Here is a 22,037-nt window from a genome sequence, read left to right on the forward strand (position 1 = left end):
AAACGCTGGACTTGATTCACTCAGGTTTTGTCTGTCGGGTTATTTTTACTTCACTGTTTTATTTACAACTGAGAAAATTGGTTTGGCTGAGGTGAAAGTTACGTTTCATAACTGCATAGGTTTACTGAAGTTTAATGGCTCACTGGCACATGTGTTAGACTGAACCATTCACTTTTCCTTATCTGGTGTGTTTTGGATTTTTTTTTATCAGTGAATTTTGAGATTTTAGACAGGGGAGGGGGGGTTGGGAATGAGTTTTTTAGCAGTAGCTGGTGAGTCTTTAGCTACAGAAACAAGCCTGTTTGTTTTGTTAATTGTTGGCAGCCGAACTCGTTACGTTTTAGGTGTTGTTTGTTCTGAGCTGCTGCGTTGCTGACAAAGGAACACACGAACCCGACCAGTACAAGTTTGCAGGAGTGGTTCTTTTGGCTTTGGTCGAAAGTCATCTGAACCTTCGTTTTCTAAAACCACACTGTTTTTTTTGCCTCTGTTCTGTCTAAAACTGGGATCTTTATACGAGCGGCTTTGAGAAGTTCCAGCTCCATATCGCGACGACGGCATTCGTTCTCGGTGGCCTGACGTCGTTGCTTTAACAAATACTGTGTTTCAATTTCTTTCAAGTTTAGCCAAAGCACGTTTTTCTTTGACTGTCTCGTTATTATATTGGCAAAGTGCAATGCATTTGTCACGCCTTTTTTGCGCCTCTTCCATATGCTTTGCCAATAATATCACGTCAGCCTTCTTGCCAGCCTCACCCCATTCCCGACTTTCCCTTTGTTCGTCCTGCATTATCTCTTTCTTTAGCCTGATTGCGTCCTCCCAGTTGTTGTGGAGTGACTTGCACCTGGCTTTTCTTCAGCCTCCTTTCTTTGTTCGTGTTCAAGGTGTTCCACTAACGTTTTTTTTCTCCTGTTGCTCCTTTAACGTGATTTCTTTTTTAACTTCTTTAAGGTTATTTTTCCTTCCAATTTGCTCTCTTTGCTCATGAAGAACCGCGTATGCTTCAAGGGTTCTTAGATTAGCGTTGTGCTGATTATTTTGAATTAATATGTCGGATATATTCATTCGCTCGCTAATTTTTAGTTCTTTTTCTTTTCGAGCTCTCAGTTTTTTAAGCTCTGTGAATACCTTGTTTGGCATTTGAACCGAGGACGTTTGGAGGGCTTTGTTGAAGTTTGGACCATCGCGATCATTAGCTCTAGCATAAATGTGAGACATATTTAATAAAGGTTGACTTTCACTGGTATTTTAGACTTTCAGCGGTATTTTAGACGGAACAACTTTGGAGCTCACTTGTGTAGAAAGTATAGCGTCGCTGAGGCTCTATTTAGGCCTTTGAGCTGAGCCTAAGCCCCGCCCCCTGTGCTGTTAATAGATGGTGGGCGTGGAAAGGATTTTGGCCTGATGCGCCAAAAATTAGTTTGTTTCTTTATTCAACTTTTGAACAGTGATACTCTGTCAGTACATATTCAGTAAATGCAAATTATTTACATGGCAGTGCACTTCAGGCATAAATCTAGACCCCTAGATAAAACATTATGGGTCATTCCCACAACCCACAGCTTTACTGTGTTCCAGCAAAGTATCCAATAGCAGTGACGACTCCTCCATAGTAGCAGGTGGGATTTTTCTTTTTTGAGGACGGCTCCTTTTACCTTTCAATACGGAGGGTCTGTTTATGTTTTGATCAAGAGCCTTTATTTGGGTAGCTGAAGAGGAGAGGTCTATCTTATGGCCAACCTCTGGCTGTATCTTGGTCATATTACACAGCAAAACCCAGTATGCAGGTTCATCTGTAACAGTCCTTGTGCCTCAGATCCGCACTGTTGCTTCTACATTAAACAGAAGAGCAGCGACATGGCTGCAGGTCTCCACGACTCCGGCCATACAGGTGCAGTGGGCGGCTTCAACCTTTCCTGTGATGCTCACAGTGACCTATGGCTGCAATGCTGGTTCATTCAGTCTTCAGAAAATGAACCTAAAGTATGTAATGCAAGGATGTCATCACTTTCAAGATGGAGAAAGCATAAAGTGACAATTATGAATCACTTTATATGATAAGGAGATTCTGCAGGTCATTACTCAATGTATAAAACTAAAATAAAATTAATTTTTAGTGACACCGGATAAAAACATGGAAGCAAGATGTATAATTAGAATTACTTACAATAAATATGAATAAATTATTGCAATTTCTTTAACCATAAAGAATAACTAAATCCTTCAGGACAATGTCACATGAATGCACTGAACTCACTATGTTATACACCTAACAGAGCCTCCACACGTTCTCACTGTAATTTCCCCCTCATGACTGAATTTATGTTTGCACTAATTTGAATGTTTGGGGGAAAATCAAACGCATTTCACTCGCAGTACTCGAGCTGACTTACCTTTGTTGGAATGACGACTTGTACGCGCTGACTCCACAGACAAGGTACGAAAATATCTCAGGCTACGTCAATAGCGGTTGGTCTTCAGGGTTTCTACTCCATGGCCATATTTCATACAGGTCCACATTTCCAATGCACGCTATTTCTGCAAGTACCGCCGCTTCGCCTCTGGACGCAATTGGTCTCTATACAGCAGGGGTGTCAAACTCAAATACACAGTGGGCCAAAATTCAAAACTGGAACAAAGTCGCGGGCTAACGTTAATATTTATTGAAATATATTTATTCCTCCAGATATAAGAATGAATCTTTTGTTATGGACTCAAACACGTTTTGCTGAAAAACTGAATATGGAACAAACAAAGATTAATACTAAACAATATATATATTAGCTGTATAATACCAGTAGGCCAGCTCTGATAGTAATTTGGTGTGGCTTCGCGGGCCAAATGTAAGTAGGCTGCGGGCCAAATTTGGCCCGTGGGCCAGAGTTTGACACCCATGCTATACAGGGTGGGCCATTTATATGGATACACCGTAAGAAAATGGGAATAGTTGGTGATATTAAAGTCCTGTTTGTGGCACATCAGTATATGTGAGGGGGCAAACTCCTCTAGATGGGTGGTGGCCATTTAGAAGTCGGCCATCTTGGATACAACTTTTGTTTTTTCAATAGGAAGAGGGCCATGTGACACATCAAACTTATTGGTAATGTCACAAGAAAAACAATGGTGTGCTTGGTTTCAACATAACTTTATTCTTTCATGAGTTATTTACAAGTTTCTGACCACTTATAAAATGTGTTCAATGTGCTGCCCATTGTGTTGGATTGTCAATGCACCCCTCTTCTCCCACACTGATAGCAACACCGCAGGAGAAATGCCAGCACAGGCGTCCAGTATCCGTAGTTTCAGGTGCTGCACATCTCGTATCTTCACTAGAGATGGCAAGATACCAGTTTTTTATGTCCGATACCGATATCATAAATTTGGATATCCGATATGAATCCAATAGTGTTTTTTTTTTTTTTTAATCAATAAAACTTTTTTTAAAATATCTTGCTGCATTTTGTATAAGTTCATACTCAAGTTTAAATAAACAACAACACTAAAGCTATTCTGTTATACCTGTATGCAAAAAATACACTGCACCCAAAAATTTCATAGTTCAGCAATACTGATCAATCTATACACTTTACATCAGATTAAAACTTTGGGTGTAAGATTCAGATAATTATTTAATGAAAGCTAGACATTTTAAATGAGAATAAGAAAGAAAAGTATGTCTTTCTGCCCCCTTTTCCCTGTTAATGCCCTATCGGCCCCCCTGGCTATACTTTGCTAGATCCGCCCCTGAACAGTTACCAGCCGTCAGCTACGTAGAAAGGGATCCTGGTGTAGAAAGTAGGGGTGCAACGATACACAAAATTCGTGGTTCGGTTTGATATTTTTTCGATACAAAAGAAAATGTTCATGCCTTTTTAATTTGTCATTTATTAAAATTATAAATATATATTTTAATTCAAAAGTAAAGTTTTTAAATTTAATGTTGCTGAAACAACAAAGTAATAAAAAAATATATATATCTGATTGAGGAATCACTCATCTTTGAAAAAGAGAGTTTATTACAGAGAAATGGCTCTTTCCAAAATAAAAGCTATACTATACGCTTCTTCTGGGCTATATTCTCAGCAGCATATTAAACATATCAGGTCCCCATAAGGAGAATCATGTGCTAACGGCTGTCTAAATGACTCGGGTAAAGTTTGTAGCATCTGTGCTTGTTTTTGTCTGCTTCCACTTGTCTTTGCACTAGGATGATGTCGGAGTAAATGTGCAGTCATATTCGTTGTGTTCCCACTAGTGCTGTCAGCATTAATCTCGTTGAAATGACGTTAACGCCACAACACGGCAAATCTCCGTTAACGAGCTACCGCAGATCGCCCCATGCGTGGGGCTGGACGGCCAACACATTAACGAGCTAACTGCGCTAACACACTAGTTCCCACCAATGTAATTGAGCATTGCATGGCACATCCAACATACTGTTTTATTTTAGTCCATGACGCGCTTACCTTCAGAGTCATGCTTCACATGAAGACCAAGATAGTTCCAAAGGCCAGATCTGAATGAGGGTGGGGGAGGTTCAATTTGCCATGTTGCAAGGAGAGCTTAACTTGTGTCTCGCTAGCTTGCCCTGCGCTCAGTGAATCTGCGTTCGACTACTCCGCCTAGGCTGCACTGTCGAGCGCAGATCCACTGAGCGCCCAACACAGACAGCATCGTCAGAAGGAAAGTTGATAAAATAAATTAAAAATTTTGTATTGTTCGATACATATGCGTACCGAACGGAAAGCACTGTATCGAACGATTCAATATCGATACAAGTATCGTTGCACCCCTAGTAGAAAGTAATATTAAATAAATTCTAAAAATCAAATTCAAATTCAAATTTTATTTGTCACGTACACAGTCATACACAGTACGATATGCAGTGAAATGCTTGGACAACTGCTCGTGACCTAAAGAAAACAAAAAAGGAAAAGGCTATGAATAAGATAGGAAATAAATATGAAAAATTAAAAAGGGTAAATTTTACTAGGAAGGAATAAAATATAAATTAAGGTTAAAAAGGAAATAACTCTACAACACAAATTAGAATGAAGGGTAAATTTAACTGGGAAAGAATAAGATAAAATATATAAATTAAAGTTGAAAATAAAATGACTGTACAACAAAATACACAATACACAATATAGAACTATATAAGAATGTATGAAGAAATATAAATAAATATATACACAATAACAGCAGCTGTACAAGTATTAACTGGAAATGAAGAATATAATGTCCAGTGTTGTGCAATCCACATTATGTCTTCTGCAGTGCAAATATGCTTAAAGTGATTATCAAGGTAACAACAGATTATCAAGGTTAAACGTGCTGCTGTTGTTCAGCCGCTGGTTTCTTCTTTCTGGTGCAAAGTGGGCCAAAAACAAAGAAGAGAGATGGACTCGCGACAGAAAAGCTGATCAGCTGATCATTAAGCAGTTTCATGATTGAAGTAGCAGCAGGAGAGGGAGGGAGAGAGAAGAGGCACTCGCTCCATATATCGGTTGTTAAGCTTAAAGCGGGAATGCTTTACAAACATTCAGAGATGAACTTACACACTTGCTTTATTTCTCTCTGGGATCACTTCCTCGGAGATGAAATGCCGGTTTGGTAGCGAGGCTGCAAATACACACAGCTGCTCTATCACGTGAGCACACTGCTCCGACGTACTATGGTTATGGGCTGAGTTACACCATGTCGCAAGTTTTGTGAGGTGCTTTTTTGATATTTAATGGATCGGATTACATTTTTTATTTCTCTCCGATATCTGATCCAGTAATTTACGTCAGTATCTGACCGATACTGATACGTAATATCGGATCGGTCCATCTCTAATCTTCACACCATAGAAAATTGCCTTCAGATGACCCCAAAGATAAAAGTCTAAGTGGGTCAGATCGGGAGACCTTGGGGGCCATTCAACTGGCCCACGACGACCAATCCACTTTCCAGGAAACTGTTCATCTAGGAATGCTCGGACCTGGCACCCATAATGTGGTGGTACACCATCTTGCTGGAAAAACTCAGGGAACGTGCCAGTTTCAGTGTATAAAGAGGGAAACACATCATCATGTAGCAATTTCAAATATCCAGTGGCCTTGAGGTTTCCATTGATGAAGAATGGACCCACTATCATTGTACCCCATATACCACACCAAACCATCACTTTTGTTGTTCCAACAGTCTTGGAGGGATCCATCCAATGTGGGTTAGTGTCAGACCAATAGCGGTGGTTTTGTTTGCTAACTTCACCATTCACATAAAAGTTTGCCTCATCACTGAACAAAATCTTCTGCGTGAACTGAGGGTCCTGTTCCAATTTTTCGTAAGGTGTCTTGCGTTGAAATCTGCTTCAATGACCCGGTTACTGCGTTCACCAGATATCAACACAATTTTGATCCGCTCCTCACGTGTTAACCTCTTCGACATGTCAATGGCTGTGAACAAAGAGAAACCTCATGAAAGAATAAAGTTAGGTTGAAACCAAGCACACCATTGTTTTTCTTGTGACATTACCAATAAGTTTGATGTGTCACATGGCCCTCTTCCTATGGAAAAAAAAAAACAAAAGTTGTATCCAAGATGGCCGACTTCTAAATGGCCACCATGGTCACCACCCATCTTGAGGAGTTTGCCCCCTCACATATACTAATGTGCCACAAACAGGACTTTAATATCACCAACCATTCCCATTTTCTTACGGTGTATCCATATAAATGGCCCACCCTGTACAGTCCATTCTCTTTTGAGATGCTTTTAAGCATCTTTCTTGTAGTCGTCGTTCCAACTCAGGAACCTGTTTTGATTTGTGGACCTGGAAAATAGCGTCGCGCTCCCACAATACATTGCGGCGTGACGTCAACTCCAAAGCCCTGTTAGCATTTCTATTCAGTCTACAGCTTGTATAAAATGTTTTTCTATCTATAAGTTATCTTTAATTTTTTAATTTATACACCTTTAATAAAGTCTGTAATATAGTCTGTTTGAAATGTGATGTTAACAAATTTATTGCAATCAGCATTGTTGTGATACTTAGGTTAAATTCTATTTAATGACATATTTAACACCAAGTTAGTTGCTAGTAAAAGGATAAACACTCAGAGCTGATACTAGTCTCTTCTGGTTGTTAAGTTCACTAATGTTAATTATTGATATAAGCAAAAGACAATTTGTTGCTAGATGCAGTAACATTATTCATTAATGTATTATTATATATAATTATTGTCTGCTCCACTCTCCCTTTTTCTTCTTCCTTTTTTCACTCTGATCATAACTGGTCTTTTCATTAAGTGGCTCTTTTTGTTTTCATTTGGTTTGGTTAACCAGAATGATGCACACCACTTACAACAATCCTGCTGTCATTGCAAACTACACTACCTGGGTACTTCAAGAAGGTGTCTGTCTTGCTTGCTGGCTAGCAGAGTCTACGAACATGACCATCTGCCATTACAAAAAGCCTGTCAAAGAACCTCCCCTTACATACTCCTAATCCTCCTAAAGGCACACAGATGTGTATAAAATATTTCCAAGTCTTCCCTTAGTGGACACACTTGTAAGAAGTACATCCTGTGGCTGGGTGAGCAGGTGTTGATGGTACAATTTATAAACTATAATTTTTCTTTAAGACTGGGGTTGTTAGTGCTGAGAGGGAATAACTCAGAAGTCAGTAATGATGCCATTTAATTTATGTTGGACACAAAGATGAGTCCTCTACACTGGTGCTCACATCATGTTTGTAATTGTTACTTTCTTGTCCTTGACAGAGTTATGTTTAGTTTGCTTTAGGGGCATGGATTTTTTTTCACTGTGATGCGCTCTTACATTTATAGAGAAGAAAGAAGTCACCCAGAGTCTGGAGAACTACACCTCCAAGTGTCCTGGTGGAATGGAGATTATCACCCTTCCTGATGGCTTGAAGCTACCTCCAGTGCCCTTCACAAAGCTCCCTATTGTTCGGTAAGGTGGCAGTCTAGTTAATGTTACTCCAGCGTGGCTCGATTTCTTTCTTTAAAAAAGAAAAAAAGAAAAAAAAAGTAAGATGTTGCCTCTCCAGTGCACATTTTGTCACAACAAAATAAGTGAAATGGATCCACATTGGTTTATGCTTTCTGTCTGGAGAGACTGCTGTCCCTGAAGTTAAACGGACTTTTTGTTATACTTTGATCAAGTGATCCCTTCACTTTATGGTTTGATGGTCAGACGCTTGAGAGATGAGTTACAATGTTTTAAATTAATGTTAATTATTGCCACACTGCTTGCAATAAAATTAGATTAGTTTAGCCTTTGTCTCCCCTGACAGAAATTTGTCTTGGACAAATGAGTGGGACATCGCACATAAAATAGCATAACATTAAATTCACACACACACTCATAATTTTGTCATTGAAAAGTTTAACTGATAATTGATGATTTACCAGTGACCAGTATACTCTTCAAATATGCGCTTCAAGGGGAGACGAATGGCGCAGACCAATTGTCTTTCCGGTCATTTAATCAAATTTTGAATTGTCCTATAAATTAGTAACATAATGCTTTTATCCACATCATAAGCCCTAAGCTTTCTTTAAAAAAAGTTATTCAAGCACTGACTGATTCGTTAACAAGCATACTTCATATGGTGTAACTGACAGTCATTGAAGTGAAGGAAACTTTGGCGAATGTCTAAATACTTAACTGTTGTCACTTCAATTTTTTCTCCACTTATTCAAAGCAGACGGTGAGCTCCTGTAGGTATCAGATTGAAGCTAATTTCATTGGTTTTAGTTTCTGCACCACCACTGCACAGTCCCTTTCCTTATTTTATTTTTTTATTGTTTTTATAAATAACTTAAGATTCAGATATTTCTGATTCCTGCAATTGTTTGTGTATAATGTAAGGAGTGGAGTACACACTTTCTTCAAGTTCCTGTACTTTTTTTGTTTTGCTGAACTTGTAACTTTTAACAACGAATAGTACCATAATTCTCTCTAACAGTGTGCTCTAATAAATATGAATGTTCATCACAAACACTTTGAAATACCATATATGACATAAGCAGTTGTAAATAACTTTATTTAAAAGGTTGCCTAGATATTGGGCGACGCGTTGAGGGTGTTGAAAGCATTATATAAATGCAATCTATTATTATTATTATTATTATTGTTATATTGCTGCCATGTCAAATGATCATTAAGGAACTTTAAACCTTGAATACTTGTGGAAAAATACGGTAACCCATGCCACTGTTTCTTCGTCGATAGATCTGTGAAGCTCCTTAATCTGCCCGTCAGTCTGCGGCCCCATAAAGTGAAAGGCCTGCTGGGACAGAATATATCCAATGCTAGCCCTTTCATCTACTCACCAATCATCATGCACAACAGAGGAGAGGAGCGTTGTAAGAAAATAGGTAAGTCCAATTAGGATTTTAGTGAAGATGCCACCGTGTTGGGTCATAGTTGAAGTGTCCAAACCTGGTTTCAAAAGCGAGTCAATCCACATAGACTCCCATAGATGTTTCCAGTCTGGTACAAAAGCTGTGAAATGGTGGGGACTGGTAACCCTCAAAGTGAGGGGCACGGCTGTTTTGATTGGCAGTTATGCTGACATAAGCTGCTGTCGCTGTTTGTGGTGCCTTTTGGAACATTTGAATGGAATTATCAGACAAATAATCTAGCTTTTAAGTCTTAGTCAGTTCCTGATCCAAAATCTTCTTCTGTTCCCAAAATCAAAACTGTGGCATCACTGAGAGTTAAAAATGGCCTTAATTCTTTCATCTGGAATAAAATGATCAGTGAGTCTGCTCTTTCAGATGTTGTAATAAAGTTTAACATCCGGGGATCCATGAACAACAGGAGTTATGAAGTTTAATGGAGTTAGAAGTCAGCCCTCCTTGCTTTCTTTGCAGCCATTGGATAAATATCAGACGTTGCAGAAACTGAAAATGTCTGTAGTGTTGATGTTTAGAAATCAGAGCTATTAAAAAGGTGCCCGAGGAACAGACATCTTGTCCTATAGTCCCCATATAAAGTGGGACACCTGGTCAGTCTAGTCACAAATGGCTCGTTTCAGTCCTGAATGCCACCTGCACTGTAAGATTTGATCACCTGCCTCCTAACTTTGCCACATCAAGCTTCCTGTTGTTTGGATTGTTTGAAGTTTCATTTACAAAAATGTTACCAAAGGGGGAAAACAGGAATTTCACACTGCGGAGCTTCAAGTGCTGCTGTCGAAATTAGCAAACAAAAGCTAATTTAGGGGAGACAGTAGGCGTATTAGAGGATTACTTATTGTTCAAAGCATTTTCAAAACAATTAGAAAGATTAATTTTACAGCTCCTTATGGCATGAGAAAAGAGAGCTGTTGGACAAAGTTAACCATTCTAAACCAGTGCAGTCAGTGTAAAAGGCAGTAAGTTGTGGGTCAGCAGGTTACTGAGATAATAAATTAGGAAAATATTGGCTTTTTAATGTGACAATGCAAATGATAATTGTGATGCTGTCTCTGGATGACAGTCTGTATTGTTTAAGCTGAGACTGAGATCTTTCAACATGCTGCAGTGCTGTGTTGGCTAACTTTACATCAGTCTCCAAACTTAGCAGTTGTCTATTTCATTTGAGTTCTCCACACTTCTCGAAGGACATTCAGGATGTTGTGTGTTTTGTGACTTGAGAACGCCACGATGCAGGATTTTCAAATTGATACCGTATGTATGTACCGTAAGTGTATGTAGTTAAAATGTCAGACGAGTTTAAATCTCCGTGGCCTTGACCTAAAGGTCAGAAGTCAGCTTGAGAAGAAGGTAATGTTGGATTTTGAAATTGACACTACAGGTGTTTGTACTAGGAGGCTGAGGGCTGCTGGCAATTGCAGGTATTTTTAGAAATTGTTACTTCAAATTACAAACTTGGCAAAACAAGACATCAACCTGTCTGGATTTTTGACGTTTGATAATAGGAGGTTTATCTTAGAAGCTGAAAACACAAGTTGCCATATAAAACCACAGATCCTTTTCAAGGACAATGGCACATAGCAAAAGGATTAAATTCGATTAAATTCTCTCATTTACAGTGTCAAAAAAACTGCTTTAAAAATGTTTCTCATCTGGGGGAATTAATGACTATTAACACTTTTAAACAGGCCCAGAAACTAAGCTTTGGTCCAGTCTTTGGTTCTAATTTCATATGCTGACCATATATAATTTAGTATAAAAGATGAATGCTGCTGATTGTTAAATACAGTATTTCACAGTGGGGTGCAGTAACAGCCCCTAACATCTTATCTCTAAAATGTTTATTAAAAAAATATTCTAACGGGACATGAGAGACAGTTTAACAAACACTGGAATGTTTGACTTTTGTTTACTCAAGTAAAAGTGAAAATGTACAGGCTCTGAAATGCAGCTCTTTGAAGGACATTTCTACCATTTTTTTCTTTCAAAGCTAACTGAATCTTGTTGCTATATTAATATAGTACTAAAATAAATGAGAAAACATGGGAATACATAGTGTTATTTTTTTAATTTTGCGTTAACACCTTAATAGAATCATGAGCAAAGTCGAGGGTTAAATTGAGATGGGGCAACAGGTGAGGCAACCCTAAAATCGGTTGTAGTGGCTTTGTGTGGGGAAAAGAATCACAATCCGGTCTTTAAGTGATGACGTGATAAACCCTGCTTCCGGGCCCAAACTACTCTGCGTTTAATAAGGCTGTTGTTATTTTTAACATGTTTTTATGATTTGCATCTTCTGTTTAGTCAGTGATCACTGCTGGCCTCTCTGTTTTTATTACCGCTAATCATTTTAAAACTCAGTTTTTAAAACCTTATGATGTAACTACAGCCCAGCCCATGCAGCAGTATATTAATGACTAACTTGACTGACCTTGTATTGTGGATGGATTATCTCAGTTGTTCTCCTGACTGAAGTTTGGTCCACTTACGGTATCCTGTCCCGCGATTCCATTTGTCCCTAACCATCGGGAACCGTCACGTTAACTTTTACAGAGTGGAAAAAAGTTAGCGTTCATCCTCCCTTCACTGTGTTTATGTTATGCTAACATAGCTGTGTCGCTAGCAATCACATAGCACATCATTTTAAACCAGCTAGCCCAACTTCAGTAAACCTACAAACGTCACTGCTGTTTACTTTCCTGTCTTCATTTATGTTGGAAGTGATAGCAGAGCTGTGCGTTTAAAATTTTCAGAGTCTCTCAGTCAGTACATGGCATATCATGTTTAGGTGGAATCTAGCGAGCTAACTTCTTGCTAACTTGTAACTCTGTTAAATTGAATAAATTCTGTTTTCATGGATGCCTGGATGTTAAACTCAATTGCTACACCTGGTAAAGCAGCAACGCTGATCATTTTATTAAAGATGAAAGAATTTAGACAGTTTTTCAACTCCCAGTAATGCTGCAGTGATCGTTTGACTTATGGACCTGCAGCGTAGTTTGGGCCCAGACATAGTTAATGACGTCAGACTTCAGGACCGGATATTTTCTGCTGTGAGCTCCAGCAGATTTTCTTTGTGGACAGGCTTTGATCAGCCAGCCTCTGTTGGTGATGCTGTTGCTTTGAATTAATTGTGTGAATAAACTGAAGTATCATTTCTGCTACACTTGACATAACCCAACTATGACCGTGAACACAAAGTCCTTTACTGTAAATTCCCCATAGTATGACAAGCTAACGTACTTATTCCATGCTAAAGTGGCCTGTATTTTCCTGCAACCTTTGTATAAGACAAAGTTAGTATACCACAGTTTGTTTTGCAGGACAACATTAAAGCAACACAACTTCACGTCATATACAGATCCAATATCTGATTTTAAAAAAACAAGGACATTTAGTGACAGCTTTAAATTTCCAGTTTGTCAAATGCCACTGAGCAGCATTTACCTTAAAATTTAACCTTTCTTGTCTTTCCTACATCTTCCTCCACCTCTGGCTGAAGTTAGCTCACACTCTTCTCTCCCTGGGAAATGCAGGACACAAACATTTTGTTTGCTAATATTTTTTGGGCTGTTAAGAGATGTTGTATTTGACTTTACCTGCAAATTTAAAACAAAACAAACAAAAAAACATTACTCCCTTTATCCTCACTCCTCTTCTGTAACGCTGGTTAGATGCTAAAGTACCGTGACCAGAATTTATGGACATCTGCACCAAAAAAATGCTTTTTAGAGTAATTCTGGCCCAGCTTTGCCCCGAGTATAGTAGTATTAATGATGCATAAATTATGTTTTTTCTCTTTCATCTCTTTGTGCATGATAAGCTGATGATAGACACATCAATAGGATTGTGTCTTATGCATACTTGCCAACCTTGAGACCTCAGAATTAGGGAGACATTCAAAGGGGGGGTATACATATACAAACAACTTGAATTTATTTATTTAAAGTAAGTTAAATGTCACCATTATAGCTGTCCCCCAATTATTTAATCTAATCTAATAGCTTTAATCTCAGCCACAGCGATTTACTCAGGAACTAATAAACTGAAAAACGTCAAACAATAACATTTTGAGGTTATCTAAGTGACTTATCATGTTTAACCTGAGTAGCGAAAGACCGCGGGGGTTTGAAAAGGATGTGCCGGGAGTTCGCTGTTCTCGTCGGCTCAGCTACATTTGAAGTTTACACACCCACATTCTCGCCTGAAAATATGCTAAAAGTTTATTTTGCGACCCAGAAAGAGTAATAAGAGTAATATTAAAATGAAATAAAACTTTCCCTCAAGTAAATCTGTTTTGAAAATGTAATGAGTAAAAAGCACAAATGTGTTTAAAAATGTAGGGAGTTAAAGTAGAAAGTTGACAAAAATAAATACTTGAGAAAAGTACAGATGCCTAAAAACTCTACTTCAGTACAGTAATATGAAGTATTTGTACTTCATTATAAGCAGCTGAGGTGGGAAGTAAAAAGAGTTTTGAAAGAGATGAAGTCTTTGTAGATATGTGCTGAATATCAATGGTCACTTGAGGAGCTAAGACTGAAGCAACACAAATAAGATGGAAGCAATCCACTTTTTTTCCCCTGTTTTCTGAGGTGTATTTCACACTTAATTGGCTGGCTATAAGAGTATGCCTGTGAGCCAGACCTGAGGTTGTGTGGGACTTTCCAGACATTCATATTATAGATGTCTTTCTTTTGACTAGCTTAATTTCCCAGGGTGCATGGCTGCAGTTTGCCTTCCATAAATCCCTTTTCCTGCCAGGGTCTGAGGTAGGATTTTAAGGCCCTCTTTTGCAAGTCTATTTACAGCAAAGGGCTCTCCAAATGGACTAGAATGTGTTACATTTCAAAATGGAGATGGGACTACTGCAGCAGTATTTCAATGCGTTTAACCCCCCACCCCCAGTACTTCAAATATCTTATCCAGGAATCATGGATAGTTTTCTCTCAAAGTTGGAGAAATGTTTTCTGTCAGGTTCTCAGTGCCTGATGAATTTCTCTGATCATTTCCTGACTGTTTGGTACTTTGAAAATCTTTTTCAGAAACCATAATGCGAGCACACCTTTTACCCCTGCCCTTTAAAAACCTTTTTCTCTGGAGTCTTTTTAATTAAGTTCTAGTATAATTTGATCTCAATATCACTGCTGGTAGCTCATCACAACAGCTTAATAAATTTCTTTCTGTGAACTAACAATGACCCATTTAAAAAAAAAAAGAAAGAAAGAAAAAGAAATCCATCAAGCCTTAAAGAGCGCATGCATCAATTCAAATTACTGTGGATTTTGTGCCACACAATCTGTATTCATAACATGGCCCACAGTGTGTTTACTGTTGTGTTACACAGCTGTAGCGGTTTCTCAAAAGAGTCTTTAACAGGTCCACTCTGATAACATTAACACACAAGGATTTCTTTTCTTGTTTCTTTCAAATACTGTAGTCTAGTCAAAGCTGCTGGTATCTCAGAGATACTTGTGTATGTTGCAGCAACGGGAAGACTGCTCTCACTCATAAATCATCATAACTTAGCAAATTATTGTGGTCAATGCTAAACATATCCAGTTAATGTTGGACCTGACAGGTACCCATTCCAGCCGTGCCGTTGTCCTGCGACCTGTTTGTCATTCGTATTTGTGCCATATGGATTCATGTCAAAATATGCTAGCAAGTCAGATTAAATTTAATCATAATATTGATTTGAAAAAAATGACCTAAATTTCCTCTGACATTAGCCCATTTGCAACATCATTGTCCATTATTACCTCCACCAAGGACTTAATGATTTATTGGTTGACTGATTGGTTGCTGACAAAAAGCCTTGTAACTTTAAAACTATGATTCCTAGTGTGGTGCATGTTGTCAGAATATAGAAAGTTCTCTAAAAACACTTGGATTTGATGTTTACCTCTGACCTCTCCTTTAAAGTCTACTTTAAAGTCAATAGACTAATAAAAAGGTCAAAATTATAATAATGCTACATGCTGTTTCTTACTGCTATTGTTTATATAACATTGAGGTATATAGAGGAATGCTATATGGGGATTCTAAATATGACATTATAGTTTGCATTGAAATTTAATGTCATAATTGACCTCTCACCTCATTTTTACATTTCACAACTGCCTTTCTTTCAACTTGACCTCAGAATTAAAGTATCATCAAGAGAACGGGCTGCCTAGTTAATTAGAAATATTCTGAGTGTAATATTATATAATAAACTCAAGTTATTGAGTTTAGTGCTTCATGTTAAGTATTGTAAACATCATTTTCATAATGATGGCTTCATAATAGCCATTCAGTTGATGCTTATAGCTGTGCCACACAGTACAAGCATTACCAAAGCTTTTGAAACATTGGGTTATCATATAGCCCGACGGGCGGGGCTGAGATAGATTTTGGTCGCCCGACCGGAGATATTGCTAGCTCCGGGACGTCGGGCTAGCGATTTTGCGAGCCCTGATTACTTGCAGCTTAAGTAACCATCAGAATGGTGTTGATAACTCACAAACCAGTAAATAAACAGAATTCATTGCTTTTAGAAATGGAAACCTATGAATTAAAGTTTATACTGTCAATATTTGCAAAATTGTAGTTTATCAAACTCGCTATCATTATGTTTGAAAATATAGAAGTGTGGTTGGAGCATCACTGGTCACTCAGAAGGTCAAGGGAAGAACAGGAAATCTGTGCCGCTTTGACGACCACAGGAATCAAATTTACAGCCTTTTTAGAGTCACTCTGGGCCCTTGTACACTTAAAGGTGTGTGTTACAAGCTCAACAAGAGGATCTGCTCTTCTGCTCTGTCCTGTTTCTTGTCTATTGGAATGTGTCAGTGCGTAGCTGTTGCCCATTTGTCATGGTTAGTGTGACTGATTGTCAGCCTCTTACAGGTTTTCTCCCCCTTTTACTGAGAGGTCATGGAAATTAGTTGAACCATTAGATCCAAGCAAATGCGTACAAGCTAGTTTTAGGCACAGATTGCTTACTGTTGGGGAATCACAGGTTTTAACAGCATACGAAAAGAAAACAAGTTCCTTTTGTAATCTGTCATCTAATCAAAAAAGTGATATACGTTTTGTGTGGCATTGTATACGTCATCACTGCTTAGCTGAAAAATCCAGGAAGTTTTTCTTTAATTAACTTCCTGTTTGGTAATGACAGAAAAAGATGCAACAAACTGATTGAACAGCTGAAAACGTATATCAAGCAGGAATGGAAAAGTCTTGGTTGTTTGTTTGTTTTTTTTAAACAGTGATTGTTGCCTTTGGTCATGAATGGCGTCATAGTGTTATGGTGGATTTTACCATTAATTGCACCTGGGTTTTAATACCACTAAAATCTAATGTTTTTATGTCCATCTTTCTCTAGATTTCCAGTGGGTTCAAGGGGATGTTTGTGAAGTGCAGCTCATGGTCTACAACCCAATGCCTTATGAACTGCGTGTAGAAAACATGGTAGGTCGATTTATGACTCTTAACCTTAACAAGTGCACCATAATCATGGTAAATATCAAAGCACAGAAAGTAGTTGCTATAGTAATAAGTTCTTAATAACACTGGTTTTCAGTTATTCTTGTTTGCTTAGTTATCCTACCTTAAAATCTTTCTTTTTTCTGACAGTGAGTTTGGGAATGATTGCATTTGATTGTGAGAGCTCTTCTTCCTCCAGTGAGAGATCCATCTCGTGATGCTTGTATTGCTTTATTCACCATCCTTTCAGAGGTCGGCCGTTGCCTTTCCTTTTCTGTACTGAGAGGAAAAAATATTTTAAAGTGGACATGAAACACATATCATATATAAAGGCTAATTTACACTATAGAGCCATACTCTCTAAAACGTACACATATTTAACGCTGCCTGTGAAGCTGGATTTAAGAACTCAGTGCTCAAGGTTTTAACCAACCAGCACAGTCAACCTGCCAATTATTGTGTTTATTGGCTGGTTGATGCTAATAGTGCTTAAACTGATGTAAGTCTAACTTTAGGCACTTATTTCTTAAATGCAGCTTCACAGGCAGCGTTAAATATGTGTACGTTTTAGAGAGCAACACACCATGATGTCTTTATACAGACGTCTAGTGTTTCATTTCTACTTTAAAAGAGACCATTTTAACCATTTTAATATTTAATAGTCAATGTATCTCCAGCTCATGCATAGATCTCTACGTCTTCAACATCCATTTCTAACTTACAAACGTTGTCACTCTTGCTTTTTTTTTTCATGCACACATGTTAAGCCACTTTATTAAGCCAAGGGGTGGAAAACATTTCCCAATAAATTGCTTTTCTTCCTGCTCATTGCTGTCTCTGTTTATGAATGCAGTAATGTGGGACCTCCTTGAAATGCAAAGCAATCATAAGGCTCGATAAAAGGCCAGCAGGGGAAAGCCTTGCTTTATGCTGTTAGATAGCAGTGGCATACAGGAGTGTACACAATGCATTACATGTCAAAAGTGATGTTGCTTTAATTATTTGGAAAGTCGAGAACAAATTACCGTGAAAGTTTTGTGACAGAGCGTAAGCAGTGACAGTGGACTCCTAATTGCGGAGGCCATCTCAGAGCTGGTGCCAAACAGACTTGGACAAGTCTTGCTGGTTGATTTAGCCATGCTGCATCAACACATAATGGCACATGCTGTTACAGGAGACGCAGACAACCTGCAGTTTGGAACATCTGGTAACTCAAGGAATAGTCACAGTCCACTTGTCCCCAAATTTGCATTTCTATGTGTAACAAGCCAAATATTTGTCTGAGAAATATCATTTCTCTACACCGACTTTTAAGATATACCATACTGTTGACTTTCTGAAAAAAACTAAACTAAACTAAATCAGCATCTTTAAGTCTGTGTAGGCTTTTAATAATGACAGAAGGTGACTGGACTCTTCAAGCTATTTGAAGACATTTCACCTTTCATCCAAGAGGCTTCTTCAGTTCATTCTTTAAAAACTTTAAAGTTAGAGATCATTAACATTTGGTGGCTGAACTACAACATTTCTTGTTGCCCCCAGTTTTATATAATCTTTCACAGTAAATGCAAAGTTGTGTGCATTTGTAAAAAAAAAAACATATGAAAAAAAAAAGATTATTTTGTCTTTCTGCTGATTCCAGGAGGAATCCATATTCAAATATCTGGAAAGACAGCATCACTCTGGAATATGAGAAAACATTATACACATTTATGTTATCATCCAACAGATGATTCTTAAACCCTCAAACCTCCTCAGTGAAGTATAATGATGGTATATCAAAGATAAACTGAAAGAACAAAGGAGGAAAAAAAAGTCACAGTTTCAGTCAGAATTTGTGGGTTAAATTTATGTGCTTAGAGTCAAACAAGCACAATAATTTTAATAGCACGAGTGTTTTTGTACACACTAAGTACTATGTATTGTGTTTGAACTGACCACTCAGTGTTCACTTTATGGTGTGCTATTGTGCGTTGGTTATTTTGTAGTGCTGTTTGAAATCTGAACTGTATATTTCATCCACTGTATACTGCAGTGCAATACCAAATCATCATGTGCCAAGAAGCCTAGTTGTTATTATATATTTATGTCATGAACCAAGCAGCCAGGAACAGACACAAATGTAATCTTTGAAAAAATGGGTTTTATTATACCCCAAAAATGACAAGATGATTGCAAAAATTCAAAATAACAAAAATAAACTTTTTAAGAACCAAGTGGTCCCATAAAAGAGGTTAACTTAACAGAACGCTACTCAAAAGTCACTTAACAAAAACATAACAAACTGACCTGCCCAAATGAGAAACAGCTCCAGTTATATAGCAAATGAACAAACCACTATATACACCAAAGGTGAAAACTAGAGAGATAACAGCTAACCATCATTCAAGAAGAACCCCATTCCCCCTACATGATCACAATAGATGGTTCAGTCCATTTTATTGGCTTCTGCATTTAAACCAGCTCCACCCTCAGCCTCCACTTTCAGCCAAACCAGGAAGGACTGGAGCAGAGATCAGGTAACTCAGAAAGAGCAGAAATATAATTAATATAACATATACCTATATAAAATAACAAACAATGCAAAGCAAAGTCTATGCCACCATTTGGACTATAGCCTAGTGCTGTCATGCATTACAGGTAAACTCAAAATATCAAATTAGTTAACTTATGATCACAGAAGCTTTAGAGCATAATGTAAACATAAGACAAAAAGATCAAATGAGTATTATCTAAGTATTTCAATTGTGTGGTTGCATGCAGCCATCACAATTTATATCGTGGTCCCTGTTAGTGGGTGGGATATATTCAAGTTAAACTAAAACTTTTGTCCTCAGAGGGTTGTGTTGAATGCAGAAAAAATGGGCAGTGGTCAGTGTCTATCAAAAGTGGTCCAAGAAAGAAACAGAGGTAAACCAGACACAGATCATGGGCAGCAAATGCACATGGGGAGCGAAGGCAGGCCCATGTACTCCGAGCCAACAGACGAGCTGCTGTAGCTTTAGCTAAGCAGCACACTATGAGACAAACTGCACATAAACAGTTTGTGTGTTTGGTTATGTTTGTTGAGCTCAGAAACTCTGCATTTGAAATTACCTGCCGCAAACTACTGTTGCATAATGATACCTGGCTAAATTCATTGTTTAACACTGTTTAGTTTTCGGTTTATTTATAGAAGTGTCAAAAATGTCTTGTAAGTGCTTATTTTACTTTTTCAATAAATGGTTAAGCAGCTGTGTTGAGCCATTAGGTCTAACATGAAATATTAGGTAAACACAGTTGTTACTAATCATATTAATTAGGGTTCTGCATTAATGTGATTGGTAACACCTGTGTTTACCTACCCTATAATGTCAAAAACCTGTGCAAAGCCCAAGGGAAGAGGTTTAAGATGCTACTATGCCAGTATGTTGTAAGGTGAATTTGTCACACAGACAAGGTCAGATATGCCACCATCTCCTCCCCACCTACAGGTAAACTGATCAGTTCACAGATGGAGACTGAAGCTTTCACATCTCCATGGCAGCTGGGAACCTTAGGTGGTGTTGTAGAGTCACGCTGGTAGACAGACAGAATGACGTAAGCTGCCAAGAGCGCCCCTGTAACCCAGACAAAGTGACTGCCGGTACACTAGAACAACCATTTATCCACTGTACAAAACCAGCTCTCTGAAACACACAAACACACAGGGTCACTTTTCCTTCTTCTCTCATCAAGGTGACCCTTTAGTTTGGCAAGGCAGCCTCTCCTTCTGAGTCACCACACGACTTCAGCGCTAACACACAGCTTTGCTTTGTGCTTTATCGATTTTCCGTTAAAGTGGTGCTTTTTACTACAACCGCCAGCTTTTCATTTTCAGAGGGGTCACCATCAGATGCTTCTTTCATACTTTCAACAAACAAGTTGGGGTATCTGTTTGCTTTCTGTTAAAATGACTCTTTGATTTTTATTTCCTCTTTCATTTACTCAGGTCAGCCCAGATAGTTATAATAAATATGGACTAATCATTTTCTTCAGGGAAAAAAAAAGCAAATTTAATAGAAATGTCTGCTGTCTGGCTTTTGTTATAAAACGTTTGTTGTTGCCAAAGTAATCACAAATAATATTCATGCTATAGTGACATGAGACAAATCAAAGGGATAAGTGCATTCTGTTAGTAAAACTCAAACAGTGCTGCTCACTTTGCTTCACCTGGTTTCTTATTGTTAATGAAACAAGCTAATGAACCTTTTAAAGGCAGAAAACAGATCAGCTGTTTTGAGTAGCTTTTCACTGATGCTTCTGCTATTAAAAAAAGCTTGTAATGTCATGAAGTGAAAGCAGTAAGCGCTTAAATCACAGCGGTGGCACCTCAGAGCCTCAGCTCTTAGGCAGCCTTCTCTCTAGTGAGGTAGTGTCTGCTTTTAGGGATTGATGCAGTCATTACGTCACCTCAGTCTGCCTTGTTAAACAAGGCTGAGTGTACTGGGAATGTAAATAGTTACTCGAGGGGACATGATTAAGCATTTATAAGAAAACTTGAAAGCCACAGATTTACTGACTAGAATTGAAACTTAGAGGATTTTTTTCTTCCACTCCAGCCAAGTGGGCACAAGCTGGGATTTTTCCCTTCAGACTCCTACAGACAGTTAATTTCACATCCTGTTGTGATCACCACCAGGTAGTACAGGCTGCTGAGATTGCTAATAGGTGCCAAAAAGTTACGTGATTTGTTTGGCTTGTTTGCTAGCAAAATTATTCCAACAGAAATTTAATTTGATAAAAAAAATAATAAAAGTGGGGAAACAAATTAAGGGTTCTTCACAATCACAAGATCTTTAAAAACATGTAAAATTGAAAATGAAATGGGAATAATTTGAAAGGATTTTCTTTGTTTTCAAGAAAACATCATGAACTAATTCAGATCAGACATGTTTTCCAATGCATTAAGGATAAAGACAGAATATTCTTCTAATCCTGACAGCAGTATTGATGGGGTATGTCGCCATCGAGACATTTGATCAAAGAAATTTGAGTCACAGATCCATTACTTCATAGTGTTACCAAATGAGATAAGAACTTATCCTAAACGTTGGCATATTACTGTGTTACACCAGCCAAAACTTGAAAAACATCTTAATGCAGTAGAATAAATAA

The 22,037-nt window shown here is 38.1% G+C and overlaps 1 protein-coding gene across 6 annotated transcripts in view; it reads left to right on the forward strand.

Annotated features, from left to right (window-relative positions):
• trappc9 (trafficking protein particle complex subunit 9) overlaps positions 1-22,037 on the forward strand; it is a 235,097-nt gene that overhangs the window by 32,891 nt on the left and 180,169 nt on the right. For all 6 annotated transcript variants that reach the window (XM_085445318.1, XM_085445320.1, XM_085445323.1 and 3 more), the window contains 3 exons: positions 7,833-7,959; positions 9,244-9,389; positions 16,801-16,886. In XM_085445318.1, the coding sequence (XP_085301444.1) occupies positions 7,833-7,959; positions 9,244-9,389; positions 16,801-16,886 (359 nt within the window). The remainder of the gene's footprint in view (positions 1-7,832; positions 7,960-9,243; positions 9,390-16,800; positions 16,887-22,037) is intronic.

The sequence above is a fragment of the Copadichromis virginalis genome, linkage group LG22 (genome assembly GCF_057382275.1).
Source record: "Copadichromis virginalis isolate Kocher_CV1m ecotype Utaka linkage group LG22, C_Virginalis_male_GT1.1, whole genome shotgun sequence".
In the NCBI taxonomy this organism is placed as follows: domain Eukaryota; kingdom Metazoa; phylum Chordata; class Actinopteri; order Cichliformes; family Cichlidae; genus Copadichromis; species Copadichromis virginalis.